Raw genomic sequence first — 22,983 nt, 5'->3', positions numbered from 1 at the left:
AAGATGGCCTCCTCACTCCATTTACAGACTGATCTGAGAACTGTTTTTGCCTGATTAAGTCTTTGTTTGTATCTGGGCTGGAGAAGAATAGAGGTGTGATCAGCTTTGCCGAAGGCAGGGGGTGGGGAGGGGAAGGGGTTTGTAACTGTCCTTGATTGCGGTGAAGCAGTGGTCAAGAGTCTCTTCTTCTCAGGTGGGAAATTTAATGTGCTGGTAGTATTTGGCCAGAACCTTCTTCAAGTTTGCTCTGTTAAAATCCCCAAACCACAATAAAAGCAGCCTCAGCCTCAGGGGTGAATGTTCTCAAGTCCATTAATGGTCTCGTACAAAACTTCGAATGCACGTGACTTATCTGCCTGAGATTGTAGTGGGAATGACTGAGCTAAACTCAGCTTTGACTGTTATGATTTCACTGTCTGGAGAGCAGTGACTGGCAAGAACATCTGTTCCCCATGGAGAGTTCACCATAACACGTACCCCGCCGCCTCCGCACTTACCAGAGTCCAGAGTTCTGTCCTGGCGGTAGATGGTAAAGCCGGCCGGTGTGGTGCAGTCGTTTGGTATCGCCTCTATGAGCGCTAAAACACAGCAGCTCTCGATGTCGTGCTGGAACCTGATCCGTGAGCTCAGCTCGTCTATTTTGTTCTCCAGCGATTGAACATTTGCGAGCAGAATACTTGGAAGCGGAGGGTTGAAGACCAGTAGACAAGTCTTGCCTCAGGAGGGGGCCAAACCGCTTGAGCAGAAATCTGTCCTAGTCCAAGTGTGGGAGACTACAAGAACAAGTGTGAGGCAATACAGAGCAATGCAAACCTAAAAATACATTTTTTGGCCTAGCATTTTAAAATAGAAGGGCTTGATTAGCCCCTTGGCACTGCTGCAGATGCCAGCTTACACCGTTCACTGTCCTGCTTGTCCCAGGTGGAGATCAGCTGTAACAAGCATATAAACAGTAGATGCCAGGCCCTGTTACTGAAACATGAGAACAGCGCACATCTCACATGACGCCGAGGAGAGAAACATGGAGTGAGAGCCAGCTTGTGCTGAGATGCTGCAAAGGTACTTGATGGGTTATATTTCATCAAGGGACAAATACGTAAAAATCCTTTGTTACTAGGGTTGAATTTGAGATTTGTTTTGCTGTGTTGACAGGAAACCGTATCAGTGTTTATTATTCAGTAATACCACATCCACATTTACTGGTCAGTGTTGTATGTAGAAGCAGTGTTGGGCTGTGTGACACAATTCATGCACATTCCTGAGATTTCAGATTGCCTGCCATGCAGTGAGTTTGACTGCACCAACCAGTCTAAATGCTATTTTCTTGCCCTCCCAACTTACACAACACACACACACACGTGCTGTATAGAGGTAGGTTTGTGCTGCTGTTCGTCTCACATGACGCCGAGGAGAGAAACCTAGAGTGAGAGCCAGCTTGTGCTGAGATGCTGCAAAGGTGCTTGATGGGTTATATTTCAACAAGGGACAAATACGTTGGGTGCCAGTGGATGTTGTTTTGGAGGACGGCCCCTTTAAACCACACTTATTGTAATAGCTAATAGAAAATGTGATGCAGGTAGTCTAAAACAGTCGTTTAGATATTGTACAGTCAATATAAAAAGGCTGGAGCTAACCTTTTAGAGCAGAGTTACCCGGCTCCAGTCCTGCAGGCCAACCTCCACCACACATTTTAGAGTTTTCCTTCTGATCTCTCAACATTAGTTAATGATCAAACCCTTCATGGGCTGAATCAGGTGTGTTCATGCAGGAGAAACACAGACTTTGTTGTTGTGATGGTGGATTACAGGACGGGAAGAGAAGTGATGTTTTTTGAAAACCCTTATGTTACTTTCTGTTTTCTGTTCTTTAATCCAACCCAGCACTCACAAAAATAGATCTATAGTGTTGTGTAGTACTTCTATTTTTGTTTCCTCTCAACAATCTTGTGGTCTCAAAGTAGTCTGTTGTGTAGTATCCCGTAGTAAACCTGTCTGTCTCCTCTCTTTATGCGCTCTAATTCCAACCTCTTTCCCTCTGCACTACAATTCCAATCTTTCTTTTATTCCTATACTATAATTCCAACCTCTTCCATTCTTTATGTAAAATTGTTCCAACCTCTTTCTCTCTTCATTCCAACCTCGTATCAACATGTTGGTTCATTCATATGATTTAAATCGAATGAAACTAGTTTATTTACTTTTTATCACATGAAGTAATTTGTTAGGTTGAACCGACAAACCATTTTTACAGCGTAGCAGTCCCTGGAAACTGAGTCACCACTGCGTAGCCTCAGAGCCCACTCATGAGTGTTGGCGTTTGTGGCCTACGTACATCAACAAAATCAATCATTGGCCACTATCAGCGAGCCTGCACGGTGCAGACGACTTCAGCCCAGCCTGTTTACATGTAATTCACACACGCAGCCTGTCTGGCTGTGCGCAGCTGTTTGCTGGGGGTGCAGTCAGTGTCTGCGCTGTCACTAAACGGTGTGAGCGCGGTGTCGCTTTAAGAGTGAAAGTGAAATCCGAGACAGAGAGAGAAGAGGAGGCGCCTTGCCCTGCAGTAACCTCCTCCAGCCCTGTCGCTGCTGCAGCATCTTGCTAGCGCCTGCCTGCTAACTCCACCGGTCTGCTTACCGAGCTCCGGAGCACCGCGGACGGGCCACACGGACCGCGGCGGCCCGATGACGGCGTGTGCCTCACACTGTGGATGGAGGAGGAGGAGGAGCGACTAGATGCGCCGGCCGTGGATCTGTTTTGGCAGCCTGTGATGTTTTCATCCATCATCATGCCCAACTAGCTAACGCGTACAGCAGCAGCGACGGAGCTAGCTCACACTGTTGATGATTGACGAGAGGTAAGTTAATGTGAAGCTTCTGTGTTCATCTCAGCCTCTGTTTATGGCTGACAGCACCCATATATGCCTGTGTGTTGTGCTTTTTTAGTAAATGCGACGGAAGCTGTTGGCCTGAGGAAACCCTCAAAATGTTGGTAACGAAGAGCACATTTCCGTTATGGTGTGTTTTCAGTATTTTTGTCTCCCTGAGGGAGATGACTATCAGTGGTTTGTAGTAATACATGCAGAGCTCAGCTCCATAACTTCCACATCGTGACAACATGTAGGCTTGGGATAGACGGAGGAATTTGGGAATGCTGTGGGTCTCTCCAGCACTGGGCGATATTGCTGAAATTCAGTATCACGATATTCTCGGTATATCACGGTACGGTATCTGGTAATATTTGAGTTTGCATTCATGAACACACGCTTAATGGGTGCTGGTACTGTGTTAAAAGAGTGTCTTACAGCCTGACCTAGCTTGTTTTGGTTGAACTGTTTTGTTCTATTCAGCTTTTTACAAAGTAAATGATAGTCAGTCACATTTGTAGAAAGTACTGTTTTTCAAGGATTTTAAACTGTTCAAAACAACCTGAAGCACCCAAACAAATGAAGTACACTATTTATTTCATTCTGATTCATTTAAATGGGCCTCAATATGTATATATTCTTGTAATATCTTCTTGTAAGTCGCTCTGGATAAGAGCGTCTGCTAAATGCTGTAAATGTAAATATTGTTGTGTGAGTAAATGCTAGTAAAGTGCAAATAATTGAGTTCAAAATATAATAAATAATAAAATAAACCACTTGGCAAAATGCTGTTTTATTTTATGAGCATTATGTCATTGTTATAATGCTCATTGTCTTTCAAATATATTGCTAAAACATCACTAAAACTGAATATCACAGTATGTCAAAATCTGTGGTGTACAATAAGTACTAACACTAACCACATTTTCTGAAACACTGAACTTGCTCGTCAAGTTTGGTAACTTGCTAAAATCCTTTGTTACTAGGGTTGAATTTGAGATTTGTTTTGCTGTGTTGACAGGAAACCGTATCAGTGTTTATTATTCAGTAATACCACATCCACAGTTACTGGTCAGTGTTGTATGTAGAAGCAGTGTTGGGCTGTGTGACACAATTCATGCACATTCCTGAGATTTCAGATTGCCAGCCATGCAGTGAGTTTGACTGCACCAACCAGTCTAAATGCTATTTTCTTGCCCACTCAACTTACACAACACACACACACACGTGCTGTATAGAGGCAGGATTGCGCTGCTGTTCGTCTCAGTTCTGTTTTTTTTTTTTTTTTCAGTTTACTTTTACCTTCAGAAACAGTCAATCGTGATGAGTGAATTAGTTACTGTATTTGCTTAGGCCACAGCTTGTCGCAGCATTGCTGTGTTCAGTTATTTGAGCTGGACCTCATATTTAGGAACTGGGGAAACTGACACCTTGCACACTGGAATGGGTGTCTTTCAGCTAAATCAAGGCCTCCAGGAACTACAGGCTTAGAAATGCTGATATCTGACACTGACATCTCCAATGTTTGCCGCTGCATGTACTTTCACGTCAGCCTGTGTGTTTAAGATACAACAGTGCTTCAGCATTTGCTGTACAGAGGTTACTTGAATGGGTGAGTCCAGATTGCACTGGCTGGCTTTAAATCACGTTTCCACCAATAGCACTGCAGAGTCCTCATGCAGGCCTCCATATGTTGCTATTTGACCTCTATAGTCACTTGTCCTTGACAACTGGCATGTGTATCCCCATATAAGGAGCAACTTCAAATACACCTTCTATGGTACTGACCTGTGTGCTTTAGACAGCCTACTAGGCTTACATATTAGTTGGCTAGAAACAGGATATGGATTTGTGTGCTTTGGTTCTCTAAGCAACTGTCATATTTCATTGTTCAGTCAAAGTCTTGTGGAGAGCAAAACTGAATATTTCATTAAGCTAATAGCTGCACACTTATATGTATTAAAACTTGTGGCTACACCCTTTAGTAGTAAACCTTTTGGACTCGTGGAGTAGCATTTCCTGCTTTGCAGCATGGGACAAGTCATAACATGCAGGGAGCAGGACAGTCTGTTATTAACTACCTGTGACACACAGCACACATGCAGGCATAGAGGTAACACTGTCAAATCTGTAAAGACAGAGGCATGCAGTAAGGTTAGTTGGGCCAGCCCACGAACAATAGGCTGACGCAGTCAAACCAGAATGCATACAAATCTGAGTGCGACAGATCACTTGACCATGAACTGACTGTACATATTACAGTGCTGTAACATGCTCTATTGACCTATATGGTAAACATAGAGCATGTCGAAACTGTATGCATGTGCAGCATACTCCACAGAAGCTCTGTTCAGCAATGACATTATGGGCCTATTTACGCCTTGCATTAACATGTCTTTCTTGTCTGAATTGTATGTGGATAAACTTTGGCTGGATTCCATTTACGCTTTTCTTGAAAAACCACCCTCAGCTAGATCTGATTGTTTGATTAGCTCTGTGTCCAACCAAATAGGTTTGTGTAAAAAAAAAAAAAAAAAAAAAAAAAAAAAAAAAAAAAAAAATATATATATATATATATATATATATATATATATATATATATATATATATGAATATGAATGCAAAAACATATCCAAGGCATAGTTTTGACTGCAGGCATGCTGACTTGACTAGCTATGTTTTATTTCAGAAGAGTTTGATAAAGTCAGCACTATTATTGTGCAGTACTAGAGATGATACTTCTGCCTCATCTTTCTACTGTAGACAGTTCAGAGCAGACACGTGCACTGCCCATGCTCTGTCTTTTGAGCACTTATAGCCCTAGGTAAGAACACTCTTAATGTTTTCCATTAGCTGCATGTGGTTGTGAGCAATGGTTTTACAAACTAGGTCAGTCAGACGTGTGTATATGTGCTGGGAACTCCAACCTAGGGAAGATAGTTTATGCAAATTGGAGGTGCTGAATTATTTGTGCATTAACCACATTCTGATCAGCTAATTGTGTATTAGCCACACAGTTTTGGTCTTAGTTATTAGCACATGGTCAAAGCATCATAATCAAGAAATTGTAAATTATAATGTCGATTTTATATATATATATATATATATATATATATATATATATATATATGTATTTATGTGTGTGTGTGTGTGTGTGTTTGTGTGTGTGTGATATATATATATATATTGCTGTAGTACATTCAGTAGTAATACTAATGAATCACTGACGTTGATTGTCCTTTGACTTCTCAAAATATATAGTTTCTGCTCATTCTGGCATTCAGTTAAAAACCTGCCGTTCTCTAGCAGAGGAATGGTGTAGCTCCAGATGGAGGGTTTCCTGATTGAAAGGCATTCAAAACTAGCAATTATACAATTTAAAACAGCACACTTACATTTTCATTACATCACAGAATCCTTTACAGGTGGCGTTTTTTGGGAGCAAGCAGACAGCAAAATCAGCGTGTAGTCTAGTCCATAGATGTCCCCAGTTATATTTTAATCTCAGTGGTGACTTGCTGAGTTATACTTTAATCAGATTAGTCAGTGTTTGCCTGGGCTGCTGCCACTCTAACCATGCCTTTGGGTAATTAGAATTTATGCCTAAGCATCCAGCATCTAGAGAAGATTTGCACGCAAACTGAATCAGTCTCACTGAACAAGGTAAATTTCTTATATGCAGTTATTTGCAACCTTGTGTGGACCAATGAAACTATCAGCTCTCTAAGCAATTTGTGGGTATTGAGCAGACCTTGAATTAAGCTAGCATTTTATTAATGAAGCCATATGGCAAGAACAGAGTCCAACAATAAGGGTTGTCTGATTGCCAAGGACATGCGTCTGCCTAGTGAAAACTGTCACTGGCTTGCAGAGTCAGACAACGGAGTATCCTTATTCCTTCCTCTCCCGTTAGTTAAACATGATATAAATATGTCTTGATTCTGTCCTATCGAAACCTTTTATGTCTATTTTCTTTGTTTTATTTTATTTTCATTCTGTATTTTTACATCATTTGAATGTTACCCTATTGTGTGAACATTTTGTGATGAATGGAAACAGTCCAGAAGTAAGTAATGTTTTTCCTTCTCCTATAGTTACCTTTTCAGAAGTACAAGCTGACAACATGCCTTCCACATTTTTAAGTACCATTCTGTAAATTAAAACATAATATAATTTGGTGCTTTAATCTTAAATCTGCCAGATTGCTAGAATTTAGAAGTGATGGCCCATCATAGAATCAGAATGCAGAGAGTCTTGCTGCTCTCGAAAGAAAACAAAGTTTTCAGGAAAGAAAAACTAAAGGATCAGCCTAAAGAAATGTGTAAATACTGCCCAGCTACAATAAAGGTCAGGCCCTCTGGCTCAGTGAGCCCTTTGCTGGAGTAAGGGCAAGTTCAGCTTAAGCTATCTTTGTGGCTTAAAGTTCTTTGTCACTGTGCCAGAATTTCCACATGAGACTGTGGCTGTTTTAGATTTAAAAATAGATAATTATAAAACAGATAGTTTCTAAAATTTAACTGAGCTTCAGTTCAATGCCATTTTAAAATACTTGATATAAGCTCATCTTTGACCGCCACGCAGCAACTGAACTGTGTATTACTGCACCACATCACAAAAAAATCCTTGTACTGTTAATGGAATAATCTTTGCTCTGATTCTGCTTGCGTAGACTGCTGAGTGTATTGATGAAGTATGAACCCATTTTTTGTTTAAAATGAGGGGCTGACAACTTATTTTCTTACCTAGAACTAGGCCGGTCAGCTAGCTATCAGGCTAAACTATAGCAAATATTAATATATAATATACTATTATAACTCCATTTATAAACAACTCCATTGTTAATATCATAGTCTTGAATTAAAGTACTCAATATAAAACTAAATGAGAACAGCAATATAAATGTCTAAAGAATGTGACTTGAATAGCAAAGTGTGCTATGTAAGTTTTGAAATTCTAATGTCTGCAGACAAATAATGCGCTATTTTTTTCAGAATTTGGCTAAATTCCAAATAGCTATATAATTTAGCTATATTACGCACTGTTGGGGTGCAGGAGCCATTATGTATATCATTGCATAGCGCATTTGATGTATAGCCCTAATGGGGAAATCATTACACCTGCAAAATAAGACTTGTGATGGACCTGATGACCTGATGACTTGATGACCAAAAAGTACTAATATAGTGATATAATAATAATATAATATATCTGTTATTACAAAAAGTTGAAAAGTTCAGTATACAGTGATCCAAATGCTCTTTGCTTTGCATCATACCTAGAGCCCCCTTTCCTGTGATTAATTGCAATAATTGAGGTTTATTGCTTTATTATCTGACTGTGGAATATACTCTTGCATATTTTTTAACTGTTGCATAGCAAGAAAATGGGTGTATATGTATATATACAGTATGCAGAACCTTATGTTCTGTATTCATAAAATAGACCTACCTTTTATATATATAAAAAAACAAACAAGCATTTGTTTACACTATGACTCCGTCAAATGTTAGCCCTTGAGACCACTTGAGACTGGCACTTTAAAAAAGCACTGCAGTTAATAGGTTATTTGTTTTGTTTTAGCGTGATCACTGCAATCTTTTGAACTAACTTGGCAATTGTTTGACAACAGTATGTAGCGTATGCTGTTTAGAAACCAACAGAGGAAAAAAAACGATGACATGTTTGAAGGATGGGTGTATTGGATATTCTTTATGGCTTTGAACATTTTGGACTTGGTTACAATTACCATTCATTGTTAATTTTGTACAACATGTTATTTTACAATTTGCTATTGTTTATTTGTTTGTTTTATTAATGAACATTCAATAATTTCTTAATTTTATGACCTTCATCCTTTTTTCTCCCAATCCCTGAACACATTTCAGGCTTTAAGCCCTGCACCTTTTCAGTTTGTCTCGTTAGACAGAATGTGCATGAAATAAATGAAAATGGCTCATGTGAAAGGATTTTACTCAGACTTCAGAAGGTTGAGGTTGTTTGTTTCTTGTTTTATTTAATGTTCTATGCCATGCAGCAGGTTTTAAAGCTTGGAAATGCAGAATGTCGGAATGAAATTGAGTGTGTGTAGTATCAAAATAACAAAATAAATAACCACTCTAAAACAATCGCTAAGTATTCTTTCCATGCTCCATGCTTTTCCAATGCTTTTCCCAGTATCATATGGGTGTCTAGGCTCTGCTACCAGTTCCAAAAACAGCGATTTGTGTAATATTTTGCCAAGTAGAGACATATGGCTCCCAACCATGCTTAAAGTTAAACACAGCTTTGGTTTAAAGATTGTTACACTGAGTTCAGTTGCACTAGATATTTTGGATTGAGCTCAAGGCTGCTTTAAACTGGGCTCAGTTTTTTTTTACTTCTCCCAAATGTTAGTAGTGAGTTACTCTTGGGTGACTGACACCCCATGAAAAATAAATATAAATTTAGTTTCTACATCACACACTGGAGCTTTATAGATTGGTCACAAATGTGCATGTTAAAATTACAGAATGCCTTTTTTCAAATTTATTTTTTATTATTTTAATATTTTAAAGAAACACATTGGGAGAACAGAATGATCCTTGTTAAGCTCTTGTGACTCTTCATGAATTTCTGAAATAAGCAGACAGGCTTGATTTGCTAACATACAGGAGACTTAAACTACTTTGAACAGTGTTGTTACTGTAGGATAGATTATCGTTTAATATCTAATAACTTTATGCTTCAGCACTTGAGGCAAAACTGACATGTTTGAGAAATATGAGGATGTGTTAAAGGCGTAGAATAATTTGGGTAAAATACATACACAACAAAAAAACTTGGTCTTGACCATGATGTTGTGTATGTGCTGGCAAAAATAAGTACTCCTTAAGACTTTAAGTATTGGTTTCTCAGATATAAGCCTAGGGTTTAAGCCTAGTCATGGACGACACAGCATTCAGAATGGAGATTTTTCTCAATTGAAAGGCTAAATGTAGTCCAAGACTAGGCTTAATCCCTGTCTATGAAACCAACCCTAAAACTAATATCATGTTATCATTTCTTCAGAAAACGATAATATTAATTACTTAGTAATATTTAGTACAATCATTGTATTTATTTATGTATTGGTTTATTTTTACACAAATGAAAAATTAGGCCAGGATTGCTTTGCTTGACAGACTGCATGTAATAAGAGTGCCCTCCATTTAGGAAGTGAGTTCAGTTATACCTTGTTGGCTTTTTTCCACCTAAAATCTTATCTATGATAATCACTGATCTTTGGCTCAGTGTGCCACTGAGGGTATGGACTTGTATTATAACTTGGGAGTCCCTCTGTTGGAGCTGGGTTGGGGTGTGGGGTGTTGGTCAGGGACAGTGTATGATGGATGGTTCCACATGGCTCAGATTTATAATTTGGGATTCATACTCACTGAAGTCATTATGTGGACCACCTATGTGCATGGAAGTATCAGTGTCATTCTTAATTAACTTGGATTTGCTATCTTACCCTCCCCCATTAAAAAAATACTGTACTTAACTGAAAACTTTTGCAAGTTGTCCTGTGTTGTGATATAGGTAGGTCTACTTATAGGTCCCAGGCTTGTGCCACAGCCTACAGTATATACTGGGACATACTTGGCAGCAGAAATCTATAAAAGGACTCTGAATGGTTCTTTAAATAAAGTTTGGATGGTATACAGAAGTGTGCAATGATGGTGGTTGAGTTTACTGGCTCTGGAAACTCAAGCTAAACTTCATGGCCCATTTTACCCTGCTACAGGAGTTTTAGAATCCAAAGCTTAAGCCTATTAAACATTTACTGTTCTCTTCTTCAGTGAGTGTGTCTTTGGGAAGAGTCCCCAGAATTGGGGCACAGGCTCTATTTACTCATTGGTCTGTTTATCATTGCACAGAGTCTCCTCATTTGCCTCTGTTCTGTTCTGTCTGTCAGTGGGCTCGGGTGGCCATGGACGCCTTCACCCAGCTGATCCTGCTCATCGCCGTGGTGAGTTTCTGTACCTTCCAGTGGCTCTTCCACAGCGTGAGTCCCTGGGTATCATCCAGGATCAGCCCAGGCTTCCTGAAACTCAGCCACAAGCAGCAGATTGAGTGGAACTCAAGGTAATACACACATATCAGTGACCTACAATCTCCATGTGTTTTATTTTTCCCAGTATGTTTATCTGTCAGGGCTTGACTTTAACAAATCCCAGTTCTAGGATCTGATAAATACTGGAAATCGAAGTCATGTGATGAGGCAATAGAAGCAGTAGAGGGCACACAAATAGGGCCACCCACACATTTGTCAGTGGGTGCAGTACTGCAATTTGTATAATGAAGACTAGCTACACTGATAAAACACTGTTATTTTGTCTGCCACTCCAGACTGAAAACCTAATTTTCCCACAGCTTTGTAAAGTATCTGATGCAGTGTTTTTGAGAACCTAGGCCCAGATTAAGCTGGCCATATATACTTTCTTTGGTCATGAAACATAATATTTTAAACATTCTTTTTAATAGTCTGTCTATTTAGTTGAAAAATCCCCCAAAATATCAGAAAACCTTTATATAGACATCTAAATTGGAATAGTTATCCATTCATTAATCCAAATGAAACTTCCATCTGATCAAAAGAACTGGTGCACACATTTATTAGTCTGTTATGAGGAATATAAAATTAAATAAAAATTTTGGAGAGATTGGATGACTGTAAGGTTCATAACAAAGATCTATTCAAGCAATTGTTTAAAACAACGAAAGATGGTAGGTTCTGACAGGCTGCGTCACTTGTATAATGAAAATTTCTTAGCATATTGTTAAAAACAAAGTTAAAAATCACAGAAGTGACTCTAACCCACCCACTTCATCATTTTACAACATCATGGATGTCTTCATGGAAGAGCAACCTCACATGTTAATACTAATATGAAATATGAAAATATCATTAGTGTTGAATTAACCAACACATACAGATACATTTTGTGAGGACTAATGTAAAATACATGTATTTTTATCAGATTGCAGAGTTTAGGGTACATAAAACTGTAGAAATTGGAACAGGTTCAGGTTCAAGGGGTTAATGAACTCAATTATGCAGTAAAGCATGACCTTGTTTCATCAGAGAATATGTCTTAACACATTTGGATTTGGTTATTTACATCACATGTCTCCAGCAGTCACTACTCTGTAACAGTTCTATTTGTTCAGTTTTAGTATAATTGTTTCAGTTACAGGTATTAAATTTCCACGGATGGCCACTGCAGTTATATAGTTTGTGAGAAAATTATTGTGCTGACTTGATGCACTTGTAAACTAATGTTTTTTTTTTTCTTTCTGATAAATATCTTATGTCTGACACAGAAGAACAGACGTCTGTCTTTCTTCTTGTACTTTGTGTTTCCTCTTGTTTTACTTGTTTATCCATGGTAACTGCTGCTTAGTGGCTTTCCACTGTGATTAAGCCAGCCACTACCTGAGTTGAGTTTATACCTTTTTCATCAAATACTGGCAGGGAGAGTCCAAATAGTATCACTGCTCCTTGACTGTGAGGAAATTGCCAAGATATCAGCTCTCCGCATATGACACTGACATGGCCTTAGTGAGGGTAGACGCCATAAAAGGGAAAAGGGGCATGCAATAAAAATGCTTGTTTCCATGTTTCATCACATTTAAGCCATTGTCTTCAAACAACTGCTATGTTACACAACCATTTAACAGGTTTTAAAGTAAGGTTAAATTCACTATTCAGAAATTTTGTTCTGAAAGGAAGTGTGCAGAAGTGTTTACTTTCAGACTCTTAGTTCTGTCATTGTCTTTGGGGTAGTGATCTGCAAGTAACACACTCTAATCACAAGCTTTGACTGTTTGCACCTTGGGTAATTGCAATTCTCATTCATGCCTAAGTGTTACAAGAGATCATTGTTGTCAAAATGTTCCGTAGTTGTCTTTCTGCTGCTTTAAATGCTATCCTGCCAAATGTGTTAATGCGACTGGGCAATACTCTTCTCCCAGCTGTCTTGCGACAACCAGATTGCACAGAGCGAGCAGGCTGTAAACTGCCACTCAAACTGACGTGTGTGTGTGTGCCTGTGTGTGTTTGTGTATACGAAAGAAAGACAGATGAGTTGTAGATGTCTGTGGGAGATGGATGAGAAAATGATTGCAATATGTAATAAAATTAGCAAAATTTTCACTTAACTGTAATCAGCAATGCAGTGCAGTAGTCATAGGGACTCTATAATAGGCCCTGTTCATAGTCATGTGCAGTTTTGGACGCCCTCAACAAATGACATGTTTTGTTGATTATCTGTTTGAAAATAAGTTAAAATATCCTTATAGAAACATAGATGTGCACATTTTAATACACCATTACAGTTTATTTGTTGTAAATTAACATACTGGGGAAAACATATTAAGTGTGTTCTATGCGAAAGTTGTGGTACTATTTAGGATTTGTCATTTTCTTTTTCAATACATTAAACTCAGCAAATAAATGGAAATTTGCAGAAAAATGTAAGTTTTCTGTAATTAACTTAAATTCACTGAGATGTACATGTAACATGTAATTTGACCTGGGACGCCCAAAGTTTTACATATGACTGCACCTACTAGTCATGCTAGTCCTGGGTGATATCGAACAGTAATTAATGCAATATGTGTTTTAATGAAAATATTATATAATATTATATAATATTATATAATAATAATAATTATTATTATTATAACCTTCAAATATTTTATAATATGATGGAGAGATTCAATATCTTTAACAAACTACCAGTGCTGATTTTCTGAGGAGCCTGGCCTCTTTCTGTTTCTCTCATTATATCAAAAACAGGACAGCGAAATGTTAGAGGGCACTCGCGAGCGGGTCCTCAATAAATGGGGGTGAGTTGAGCAAAAGTTTAAACAGAAAAGTTAAAAAAGAAACAATCAGTTGCTCAGGGCTTTCCTGTATGTGGCCTTTTCTCTACAGCAAACTGGTTTTGGCCAGCAGGACGCTAGCGTTACTGGTACTGAGTGCTGATTGGTTGGTGAGCGGAGCAGCTCATTGACTGTTCGTACTCACTGATGTCATGAACATACATGAGGCACTGTTTTTAAACTCCTATAACTGGAGTTCAAGAGCTTTTAAAATATAACAGCAGTGTTAAAATGTTTTAAGCTGTTCTGTGTTCAGAAAGTGAATGTATTTTTTGTATTAAAATCATGAAAACTATGGTTTTCTTCAAATGCTCCATCTTAACCCATTCCTTTTGGACTTGCTCAGGAGTGCCCTGCAGCGTTTAAGATACCCAGAAGACATTACAGAGTGGAAATTCTTCTGTTTACAAGTTCTCTGGAACTACTTAATCCGTCATTATAATAAATGTTCCTGCAAACACGTATTCCTGAGCTTATTCTGTGGCAGATTTGTGGTAACTTGCATGTTAATGGCTGGAGAACCTTTACACTGCAAGTGATTTCCCAAGCCATGTCCATGCGCGTTCTGCGTTTAAAAACAAGGCATTCTCTCTTGTTACAGCAGTGTTTTCATAATTCAGCTAAGCACCGGGACACTTAATGTGTACTGAAAATACTGCACACCGGCGTTGATGAGGATCAGAGGAGCTTTGTCTCCAGGTTAGAGTTAACTTAGCTGCTCTATGCTAACTTTGTTATTTTAGCTTGTTTTTTGCTGCAGCAAGTGACTTTGAGGAGAGCTCAAGTTCCAATGCATGTTGGCATTCAAGTAAAGTAAATTAAGGGGAATCTGTGCAGTAAAGCTATCATCACTTAATTAACTAACTAACTAACTAACTAACTAACTAACTAACTAACTAATTAATTAATTAATTAATTATTCATTATTTAGTTAATTTCTTAACAAACCCCCACCCCTCTATCTCTGTGAAACAGACAGACTACAGACGCACACCACTTTTTAAATGTGAAAACTCAGTTATCCAACATATTTTCAAGCACTTTACCAGTAAATTATTCTTCTCTAATTCTTTCTCAGTTCTTTTACTGAAGCAGCAATTATCACCTTTTACACATTGGCATCGGGTTAGCTGTCCATCACCGATAATTTCCAGTTACATCCCCTTTTGCCCATGTCTGTTACCTAGAAATGTCATTTGTCTGGACTGATCTCCAGGTGGGCCGTGAGATATGTATCAGTTTGCACCTGGCATGTGTGCTCATGATCAGGTTTAAAGACTGGAGAAATGTACCACCTCTATTTAATATGTCAGTCTCTTAATGTAGTTGTCTTCAGAAAAAAATGTTTGTGGTTGTTTACATGTAATGACTGTTACGAATGTTTAGGCTGTATGGATCAGTGTTGACAAATTAAGTGAATTTTGGTTGGATTTGTCTGGTGAAAGAGTCTTTTTATTGTTTTGGCAGATTTTTAAAAATGCATGTATTTGAAAAGGCCTAACATCTTAGTCAATCATGACATTTTTAGTTAGTCCGTGTTTAATGTACCCAGAGTATTACTGATGTAAGGGATGTGTGTTTGGGCTGAGCATGACAGATTACCCAGTTCACATGGCATTACTCACGGTACATAGTTCTATAGTTGGAAACTGAAATTGTTTATTGTTAAAACTGTAGTATACAGATGGATCAGACAGCGTGTGGTGTTTGTCTACACGCTTTAAGATATGTTAACATACAAATCAAATCATTTTTTTTCTTTCTTTGTAGCAGTGATCAATAGTGCCATCTAGTGACAATTCAAATATTTATCTGCTAATTTTTGGAGGTAAGATGTCAGCTGTTTGCATACTCCGATGCTTATTATTGATGTCATGCTGGAAAATAGTTTTTTGGCTGAAAACTATAGAAGCAACCTGGTGTGGACTGCTAAACAAACAAACAGCAGAGGAGACAAAAAAAGAAGCTACATTGCTGAATTTTTCACTGATGTGGTGATGCATTTGCCCTTCCATGTTGTTGGGGTCACTTTAGGACTCTTTAGTGTTCACATCACAAGGTGTCCCTGAACACCTCCAAATGTGGTTTAAATGACTGCATCACATTGCATTTTCAACACACATTGGATCCTTTGGACACATGTACTTAACGTGTTGTTTTGCTTATGTATTTTTTTATTTTTATTTTTAAAATTTTATTTGTCTCATTTGTTTTTCTAGGACGGTGTCCACACTCCATGCGATTCTGGTTGGGCTCTTCTGCCTCTACATCCTCTGCTTCGATGAGGCTGTCAATCAGGACCCTGTGTGGTGAGAGCATTCTGCTGTCAGGCCTGGACTGTCACAATGCATGCAGAGAGCGCTGGGAGGACGCTGCTCTGCAGGAATGAATGTAGCTGCAGCGTGCTCTCGGTCATTCTCACCACAGAGCTGTAGCCATAACTCATTTGCCTTGTCTTTAACCTTACAGGGGAGATCCTACACTTGTGAAGATAAACGTGGGAATAACAACAGGCTACCTCATATCTGGTGAGAGTTGACTCATATGCTGCTTGACTAGATGACAAGGACTGGCTTCAGTGCAGTCTGAAAACACATAAAGCTTTACTTTGTTTTATGATTTTCTCTTAAAGATCAAAGGGCTGTTTCTGATGGTTAGGATTTCCATTTCCTTTCCCTTTTTTATTTTTTTGACTCCAGTTTTGGAAATTCTTGTTTTTTGCTTATTTTCTCCAAATGTCCCCTTCCTTATCTAATCTCCTCAGAAATATGTAATGAAACATACATAGCTTAATGGCTGTTTGACTAGGTATTTTAAAAAATGAACGGTGGTCTATGACTCTTGCACAATACTGCAGTTATTTGAAACGGGACCCAACTGTATATGACATTCTAGTCTTAAGTGTATATAATCTAAAAATAAAAATCTTGACTGACTGACTGACTGTTAAGTTGTTTGCTTTCTTCATCTTGCCCTGTCCTTCTTTCTCTTTTTCAGATCTGCTGCTCATATTTTACTATTGGAGGGCGATAGGGGACAAGTTTTTTGTAGTTCATCACCTGGCAGCGTTGTATGCTTACTACTATGTACTGGTGAGTTCCCTATTGTCCAATAGCAGAATGTGCAGGCAAGATGGGAAAGAGACAGCCAAGGGTGAACAGCCGTGCTGCTCAATCGGAAGCTGTGGCCCGAGAGGTGTGAAGCTGCTGTTAAAAGCTCCCTGTTCTCCACTAACACTTTGAAGCGTTACCAGCTGGAGTGTGTATGAACACGAACATGGTGCTAATTCAGTGTAGTACATGAGAATCAGACTGCTTTGCCTTATTTGATCTTCTACTCTTACAAAAGGTAGATCGCTGCTCTGGAGTAGAATTAGTTTGAAATGATAGGCTATAGTCAAAGGGTACTTTGTGGTGTTTCAGTGGCTTTGACAATGAGATTTTCACACTAACCCCCATCTCTCAGATAAAATATTCTTAGACTTACCGGGTCTGCCACGTTAATGCCTGCCTGACTTTAGCGCAGGATGAAAGAAAACAGCAGTTTTCAGATTCGGGATGTGCATTCTGAGTAATTTTAATATTTGGCTAACTGTAAAGCTGGGTTTTATATGTCAAATGACAAAAGAAGTAAATGAAACCAAAGTACTGTAGGGCTGTAGGCTTTATTCATGGTCCTGGAGGGCCCGTGTCCAGTACAGGTGATTTCCCTCTTTAAACACAACATAAAGCTGGAAAATGACAGATCAGTTGAACCATTTGTGCTTTAACAGGGAAATCACCACCTACTGGACTGGAAGTGAATACCTCTTAAGGAGAGGGTAGAGTAGGAGTTGCTTTCTCTTACAAATGTCTGTACTTATCTCTAATTAATTTTTCACAGCCACACACACTGAAGGCTGCTGCTGTTCACCTTTGGCTCTGTTGGTCTGTAACTCTCTACATGGCCAGGTTCTTTTAGCTCACTATGGCTATGATGACAATGGTATTTTTTGCATGGAATGCTCATTGATGATAATGGCGGAAGCCCCCGTCCCCCGTCCCCTTCCCCCTCCACCCTGCTTCTCTCTCACAGTGCCCTCAATAAGTGGTCCTACTCTGTGCTGAGCCAGGCCGGGCTGGGTGCATGCAGAACCAGCTCACAGCTCTAGTGCTGCTGCTGGTGGAGGGGCTGCTGTCTGCATGCTCTGATTACCTTCCTCTCCTTTGTGCCAGAGCTGAGCTCTCTATTTATCTTTTTCTCTCTTTCACTGTTCTCTTTCCCTCTCTCTCTTGCGCGCATTCTCTCTGTCTTTCACTCTTTTCTTCTGCATCTCTTTCAAAACCTAATAGCCACATCCTGGCAGGCAGGGCTGATGGTAGCCTGAAATAATCTCCAATCACTTTGCTTTAGTTTTTGAAAAATGGATGCAGTTCATGAGGAGATTCATTGCTTCTTTGTCTGCTCTGGAGAGAATGCACTGCCAAGCTTTATTTGGATGCTATGTGATCCGCACTTACAGTATGGGTTTGAATTTGACTTTGCCTTGCATTTCGCCAAATGCCCACACTCGAAATTGGCACGGAATTTGCATTATGTTTTCAGTTCAGGGGAACAAAACTAAAACATGACTGTGGCTGAAATCCGGCTTGGCATTACTGAACTGTCAGGTCACCTGAACGAAAATGTTAAGCAGCAATATTGAATTGTAATCCGACATGCAGTAAACAGCATGAGAGGAAATGCTTAGTCTGTCAGAAACAGCTCGCTCAAAATAAGGAGTGCTCAGCTCTGTGGCATATTGGTTTTGCTTTTCATCAGTTGTTCCTAGGGAGGATTAAAAGTTCTGTTTATAGAAAGCAGCAGAGCATACATATTGGTAGGTGAAAACATGCTAATGTGGTGATCTACATATCACTCCAAGTACATTCTAAAAATCTGAAAATCCTCCAGAAACATCAAGTGAATGTTGTTGTAGGGCCATACTGTCACTGGACACTTTCATGACTGCCAACCCAAACCAAGTAGAACATGAAAATTCCTAAATGAGAATGGATTTAACGTCAAGCTTTTAGTCTCTCAACTTTGTTTCATGCCTGTTGTTATGAGTAAATTTGTTGTTCGAAAAGTCATAAGCGTTATTTGTTGTTACTGTTTCCTGTTTTATTTGAGAGTTTGTCAGTGTTACAGATATACAACCTGGCAAAAGGCTGATTTTTATGTATTTGTTTGATTTTGTAACTGCGCAGAAGGCAGGTACTTATTCATAATTATTTACCCATGCTGTTATTGTCAAATGTTAACAAGAAATGATTATATTTTTATGAGACAGAGTACATCTTTGATATGTTTGATGTACATATAATTATTATGGATCGTCTTGATGACCAGATTCAAAATTGAATCACAGGCGCATCATGGCCTATAAAGGGCTAGTGTCCTGTTAGCTACTAAAAGTTCTTAGCGTATATGTGTGTGTTGTGTGATTTTTATCCATAGTGCATGTCCAACAAAACCTAAATGTTGGTGTTGCAGCTTTTCTGTTGTTTTTGCTTTCGATCTGCTCCTTTTTTCAAGAATCTGTCTGTCTGTCTCTGTCCTCACCTAACATGACTTCTTGAATAATGCAGTCCCACTTCTTCTGACCAACAAACCCTTCATGCAAAAACTACCAGAGCTAAGTTAGTTGGTTTTTAAGTAAAAGGGGCCAGGCTTGAATGTAGATGGACTCCTTCCTGTCTTGTCTGCTGTTGTGCTGTTGCAGAACACTGAGCAGCTATGAAGCCCAGTTACAGTATGGACTTACCAGTGCCTAGGGGTACTAGCATGCATATGCTGGTGTTTCTCTGTTTCCTCCTATGTTTTCTCTTTGTCTGTGTCCATTGTTCAGTAAGTATTATAACCAGTGCACTTCTTTTCAGCTCCCAAGGTAAGTGTGCAATTCATATTTGCCAGTGTTTGGCCAGGAATGAAAGGGTGAACACAGACACAGGTAGCAAGAGACTTCCTGGAAGGCATTATGCTACTAGCCAAAAGTGCTGAAAAGTTCTGATTTTTGAGTTTCTCTTAATTACAACCCTCTCGCCAAAGAATGCTGTTTATGTTAAGGAAAATGACTGAGCTATCAGAATTGTACTCTACTTAATCAAGTTTGAAGTACAGTAAAATACTTGAGATGGGCTGGTTTATGTGGTGGTATAAACTCAGTAACTTTGAGCTATATTTTCTTAAGGCAGACTTTTGCTCAAGTGAACAATGGGCTAGAATAACGGGGTTTGCCAAGTCAGCAAAAGTGTGCAAGATTTTTACTTTGTTACCAGTGTAAACTCCTGTACCTTGTTTTCTCAAACTTCCTATAAATTGAACCGCTAAATCAGCAGATGGACTTTTTTTTTTGCCATTGTGGTTCTTATAGCCTATAAGAATATGTCTTCTGGGTCTTAGCATGTTTCTGATACTTTTGATTAGCCAAACTAGCGATGGGTAACAGACAACATTTTTGGCAAAGTCTACAATAGTATTCAAGCACAACACATGTAGTTAGCTAATACAGATGAAACAAAAACAGCCCATTGCCAAATCGCATATTTGAAGCCGTAATTGGTTGATTCCAATCCTGGCTAATTCTCTTTGTTTACCCTTCATTTTTGGCTTGCTGTAATGATTTACTTAAAGGTATGTTAGCTTATCTTTTTGTAGTTTGTTATTGTGAAACAGTGTAAGGGCTTGGGAAGCATTTTGTGGACTGGACAGATCTCACTTCAGCTGCTGTATCCAGCTGCTGTGCTAATGTGGTATGAAGGCCTGAAGTATTTGAGAGCTCATGTTCAAAAGAATCTTAGGCAGCAACTCAAATGACATTCTTGCGCATTACATGTGCAGTTGGTACACAAAAAAGGTTAAATGATGCTTAAAGTTTGTTTTAAATTTACTTGATGAATGAAATGTTACAGTGAGGATTATCTGTAAGTGATTGGTTATCTTATTTAATTTAGGTTAATGTAACATACTTCTTTTGTGTGGAACCAGTGTACACATTTGAATACAATTGTTTTCTACCTGTTTTGTATGTCGATTTCTCCTACAGCAGCAGTGTGACACATTGTCAGCTTCTTGTATGTTATGTGAAGCCCATGTTCTCAAAGATTTTTCATTTTGTATCGATGAATGTCAGATCATTTCAGTGAATGTTGTTTTGAAAGACTTTTGAAAATGTGAAATATTGGTAAAATCAATAAGCCAGTGTAACAGGATGTTTTGTGGTATAGTGTTGGAAAGGATTGCAGTATGCATGAAGTACAGGAACATTGTCTGAATTGTTGATGAAACCCATTTTTTCTTTTTACTGTGCTGGTTAATTTCTTCCTTTTGTATAGGTGGTTTACAAATGCCTCCCCCAGACTGTTGAATGTGCATGAGTTTTGTTGTTTGGCACAAAGTGGAATTCTGTGGACCTATTACCTGAGTTTACTTAAGCTTGGATCGCCTTATCTTCATCATTTATATTATACGAGTCATCACAAAAGTTGTTTGTTGACTACAGTATGGTTTATAGAATATATCTCTAGTCTTCTCAAATAAAGGCAGACAAGAGAGTGAGCTAAATATAGACAGAAAAACTGCCAGCTAAATTTCCCTCCTGGGGATTTAAAACTTTTTTTTTTATCTGAAAATAAGTCCCATATTTATTAAGCGAGTTTAAGTATGAAATGGTGCCCATTCAAATCATCTCCTTAATATCCACAGCTCTTGTTCAGTAAAATTGCTGAATTCTCAAGGGAGGTTCTCAGTAGGATCAGGATTTCATTTGGGTTTCTTTGAAAATGAACTTCTTTAATATGCCGCTGTTGTTGGAGAAAAACCTTGTATCTCCAAAATGATAACTTTACAGGATAAGCAAAAAACATACTTTACTTTTAATGTAAGTCAAAGGAACCAGACTTTTTACCAAGTTATTTTGGGCTGTTTCTTCTAGTCCATTTATCATGAAATTTACATACAATGCAAAGGTCAACATGTGTTTTCATATTATGTCAAAAAATGACAAAAATGGAGATCCAAGGTTTTCTTCCGACAACCGCGATGTGCTCATGTGGACATAATGGGAGTTTGGCTATGTATCATTTTATTTTGTCTGTCATTGTTTTTTCTTCACTTTTGCTCTTCCAGGGCCAAGGAATGTTGCCTTATTTTGCTAACTTCCGTCTGCTTGCAGAGTTTTCCACCCCATGTGTGAACCAGCGGTAGGTTTTCTGCTGCTTCCATTAAGAAACTTGCAGGGTGTTTTTAGCTTGATTACACCGAGTAGCTAGATTTTAAATCTAAGATTATTGCTTACTGCATACTGTACTTTGATTAACTATAGAATTTCAAAGCCATATGTACAGTTTGTACCTTTTTAAAACTGTCTCGTCTGAAGGAAGTTCTTGTGCCCTGTCACGTCAGTGTGCTCACCTGTGTTTTGCAGCTGGTTCTTTGAAGTGTTAGGTTACCCTAAAACCTCCAGACCCAACATTGCCAATGGGGTGCTGATGGCGGCAGTGTTTTTCATGGTACGGATTGCGGTCATGCCTGTTTACTACAGCCGTATGTACTCTGTATATGGCACGGAGGCCTTCTACCGTGTCTCCTTTGGCGGCCGCAGTGCCTGGATCTTCTCCAGCATCTGTTTGGACATCATGAACATCATGTGGATGCATAAGATTGCTCGTGGCTGCTACAAGGTCCTGCGCTCTAGCCAACGGCTCAAAGCCCAGACTCAAGAGAATGGAAAAACTGACTAAGCATGATGAAACATTCACTCTCTGCAGTTGGGGGAATTCGAGGAAGTTTTTTTTCTCTCTCCGTGCACTCTCCCCCCCCAGTGACAATTTGTGAGTCAGTCAGCCAACAGAAGCGTGCTGCTGCCGGACGTTTTGAATTGTCCTCCTCCCTCTCTGAGGCCAAGCAGGGAAATGAGGCTAGACATCTTGTGACAGCAGAGGGAAGCAACTACCCCTGAGCAATACTTACAGTACATGGCCAACACTTTGAGCAAGCTTCATGCTGTAACAGGACCACTGATGTCACATTGAGTTGACCACTGCTGGTAAAGACAATGAGGTCATGACCCACAGCGTCTGTAAGGAGAGAGGGGTACAAAAAATGCTGTACAGCTGCTGAAGCACCAAGATTTTTATTTTTATTTCATTTATATATATATATATATATATATATATATATATATATATATAT

The 22,983-nt window shown here is 39.0% G+C and overlaps 1 protein-coding gene across 1 annotated transcript; it reads left to right on the top strand.

Moving 5' to 3' along the window:
• Positions 1 to 2,357: 2,357 nt before the first annotated feature.
• Positions 2,358 to 22,844, top strand: tlcd4a (TLC domain containing 4a). The gene is made up of 7 exons (XM_017700376.2): positions 2,358 to 2,856; positions 10,799 to 10,968; positions 15,990 to 16,079; positions 16,240 to 16,298; positions 16,768 to 16,862; positions 21,919 to 21,992; positions 22,217 to 22,844. The coding sequence occupies exons 2-7, from the start codon at positions 10,814 to 10,816 to the stop codon at positions 22,530 to 22,532; spliced, it is 789 nt and encodes a 262-aa protein (XP_017555865.1). The 5' UTR covers positions 2,358 to 2,856; positions 10,799 to 10,813; the 3' UTR covers positions 22,533 to 22,844.
• The last annotated feature ends 139 nt before the right edge of the window (positions 22,845 to 22,983 follow it).

Source organism: Pygocentrus nattereri, chromosome 3 (genome assembly GCF_015220715.1).
Source record: "Pygocentrus nattereri isolate fPygNat1 chromosome 3, fPygNat1.pri, whole genome shotgun sequence".
Taxonomy (NCBI): Eukaryota; Metazoa; Chordata; class Actinopteri; order Characiformes; family Serrasalmidae; genus Pygocentrus; species Pygocentrus nattereri.
This window is presented reverse-complemented; position numbering and strand designations above follow the sequence as displayed.

What these genes read in the sequence shown, in the direction of transcription:
- tlcd4a (XM_017700376.2), top strand. Translation starts at nt 10,814, where the DNA reads ATGGACGCCTTCACCCAGCTGATCCTGCTCATCGCCGTGGTGAGTTTC. An exon ending in GTCAATCAGGACCCTGTGTG is followed by an intron (nt 16,080 to 16,239) that starts GTGAGAGCATTC and finishes TTAACCTTACAG; the next exon opens with GGGAGATCCTACACTTGTGA. An exon ending in ATGCTTACTACTATGTACTG is followed by an intron (nt 16,863 to 21,918) that starts GTGAGTTCCCTA and finishes TTGCTCTTCCAG; the next exon opens with GGCCAAGGAATGTTGCCTTA.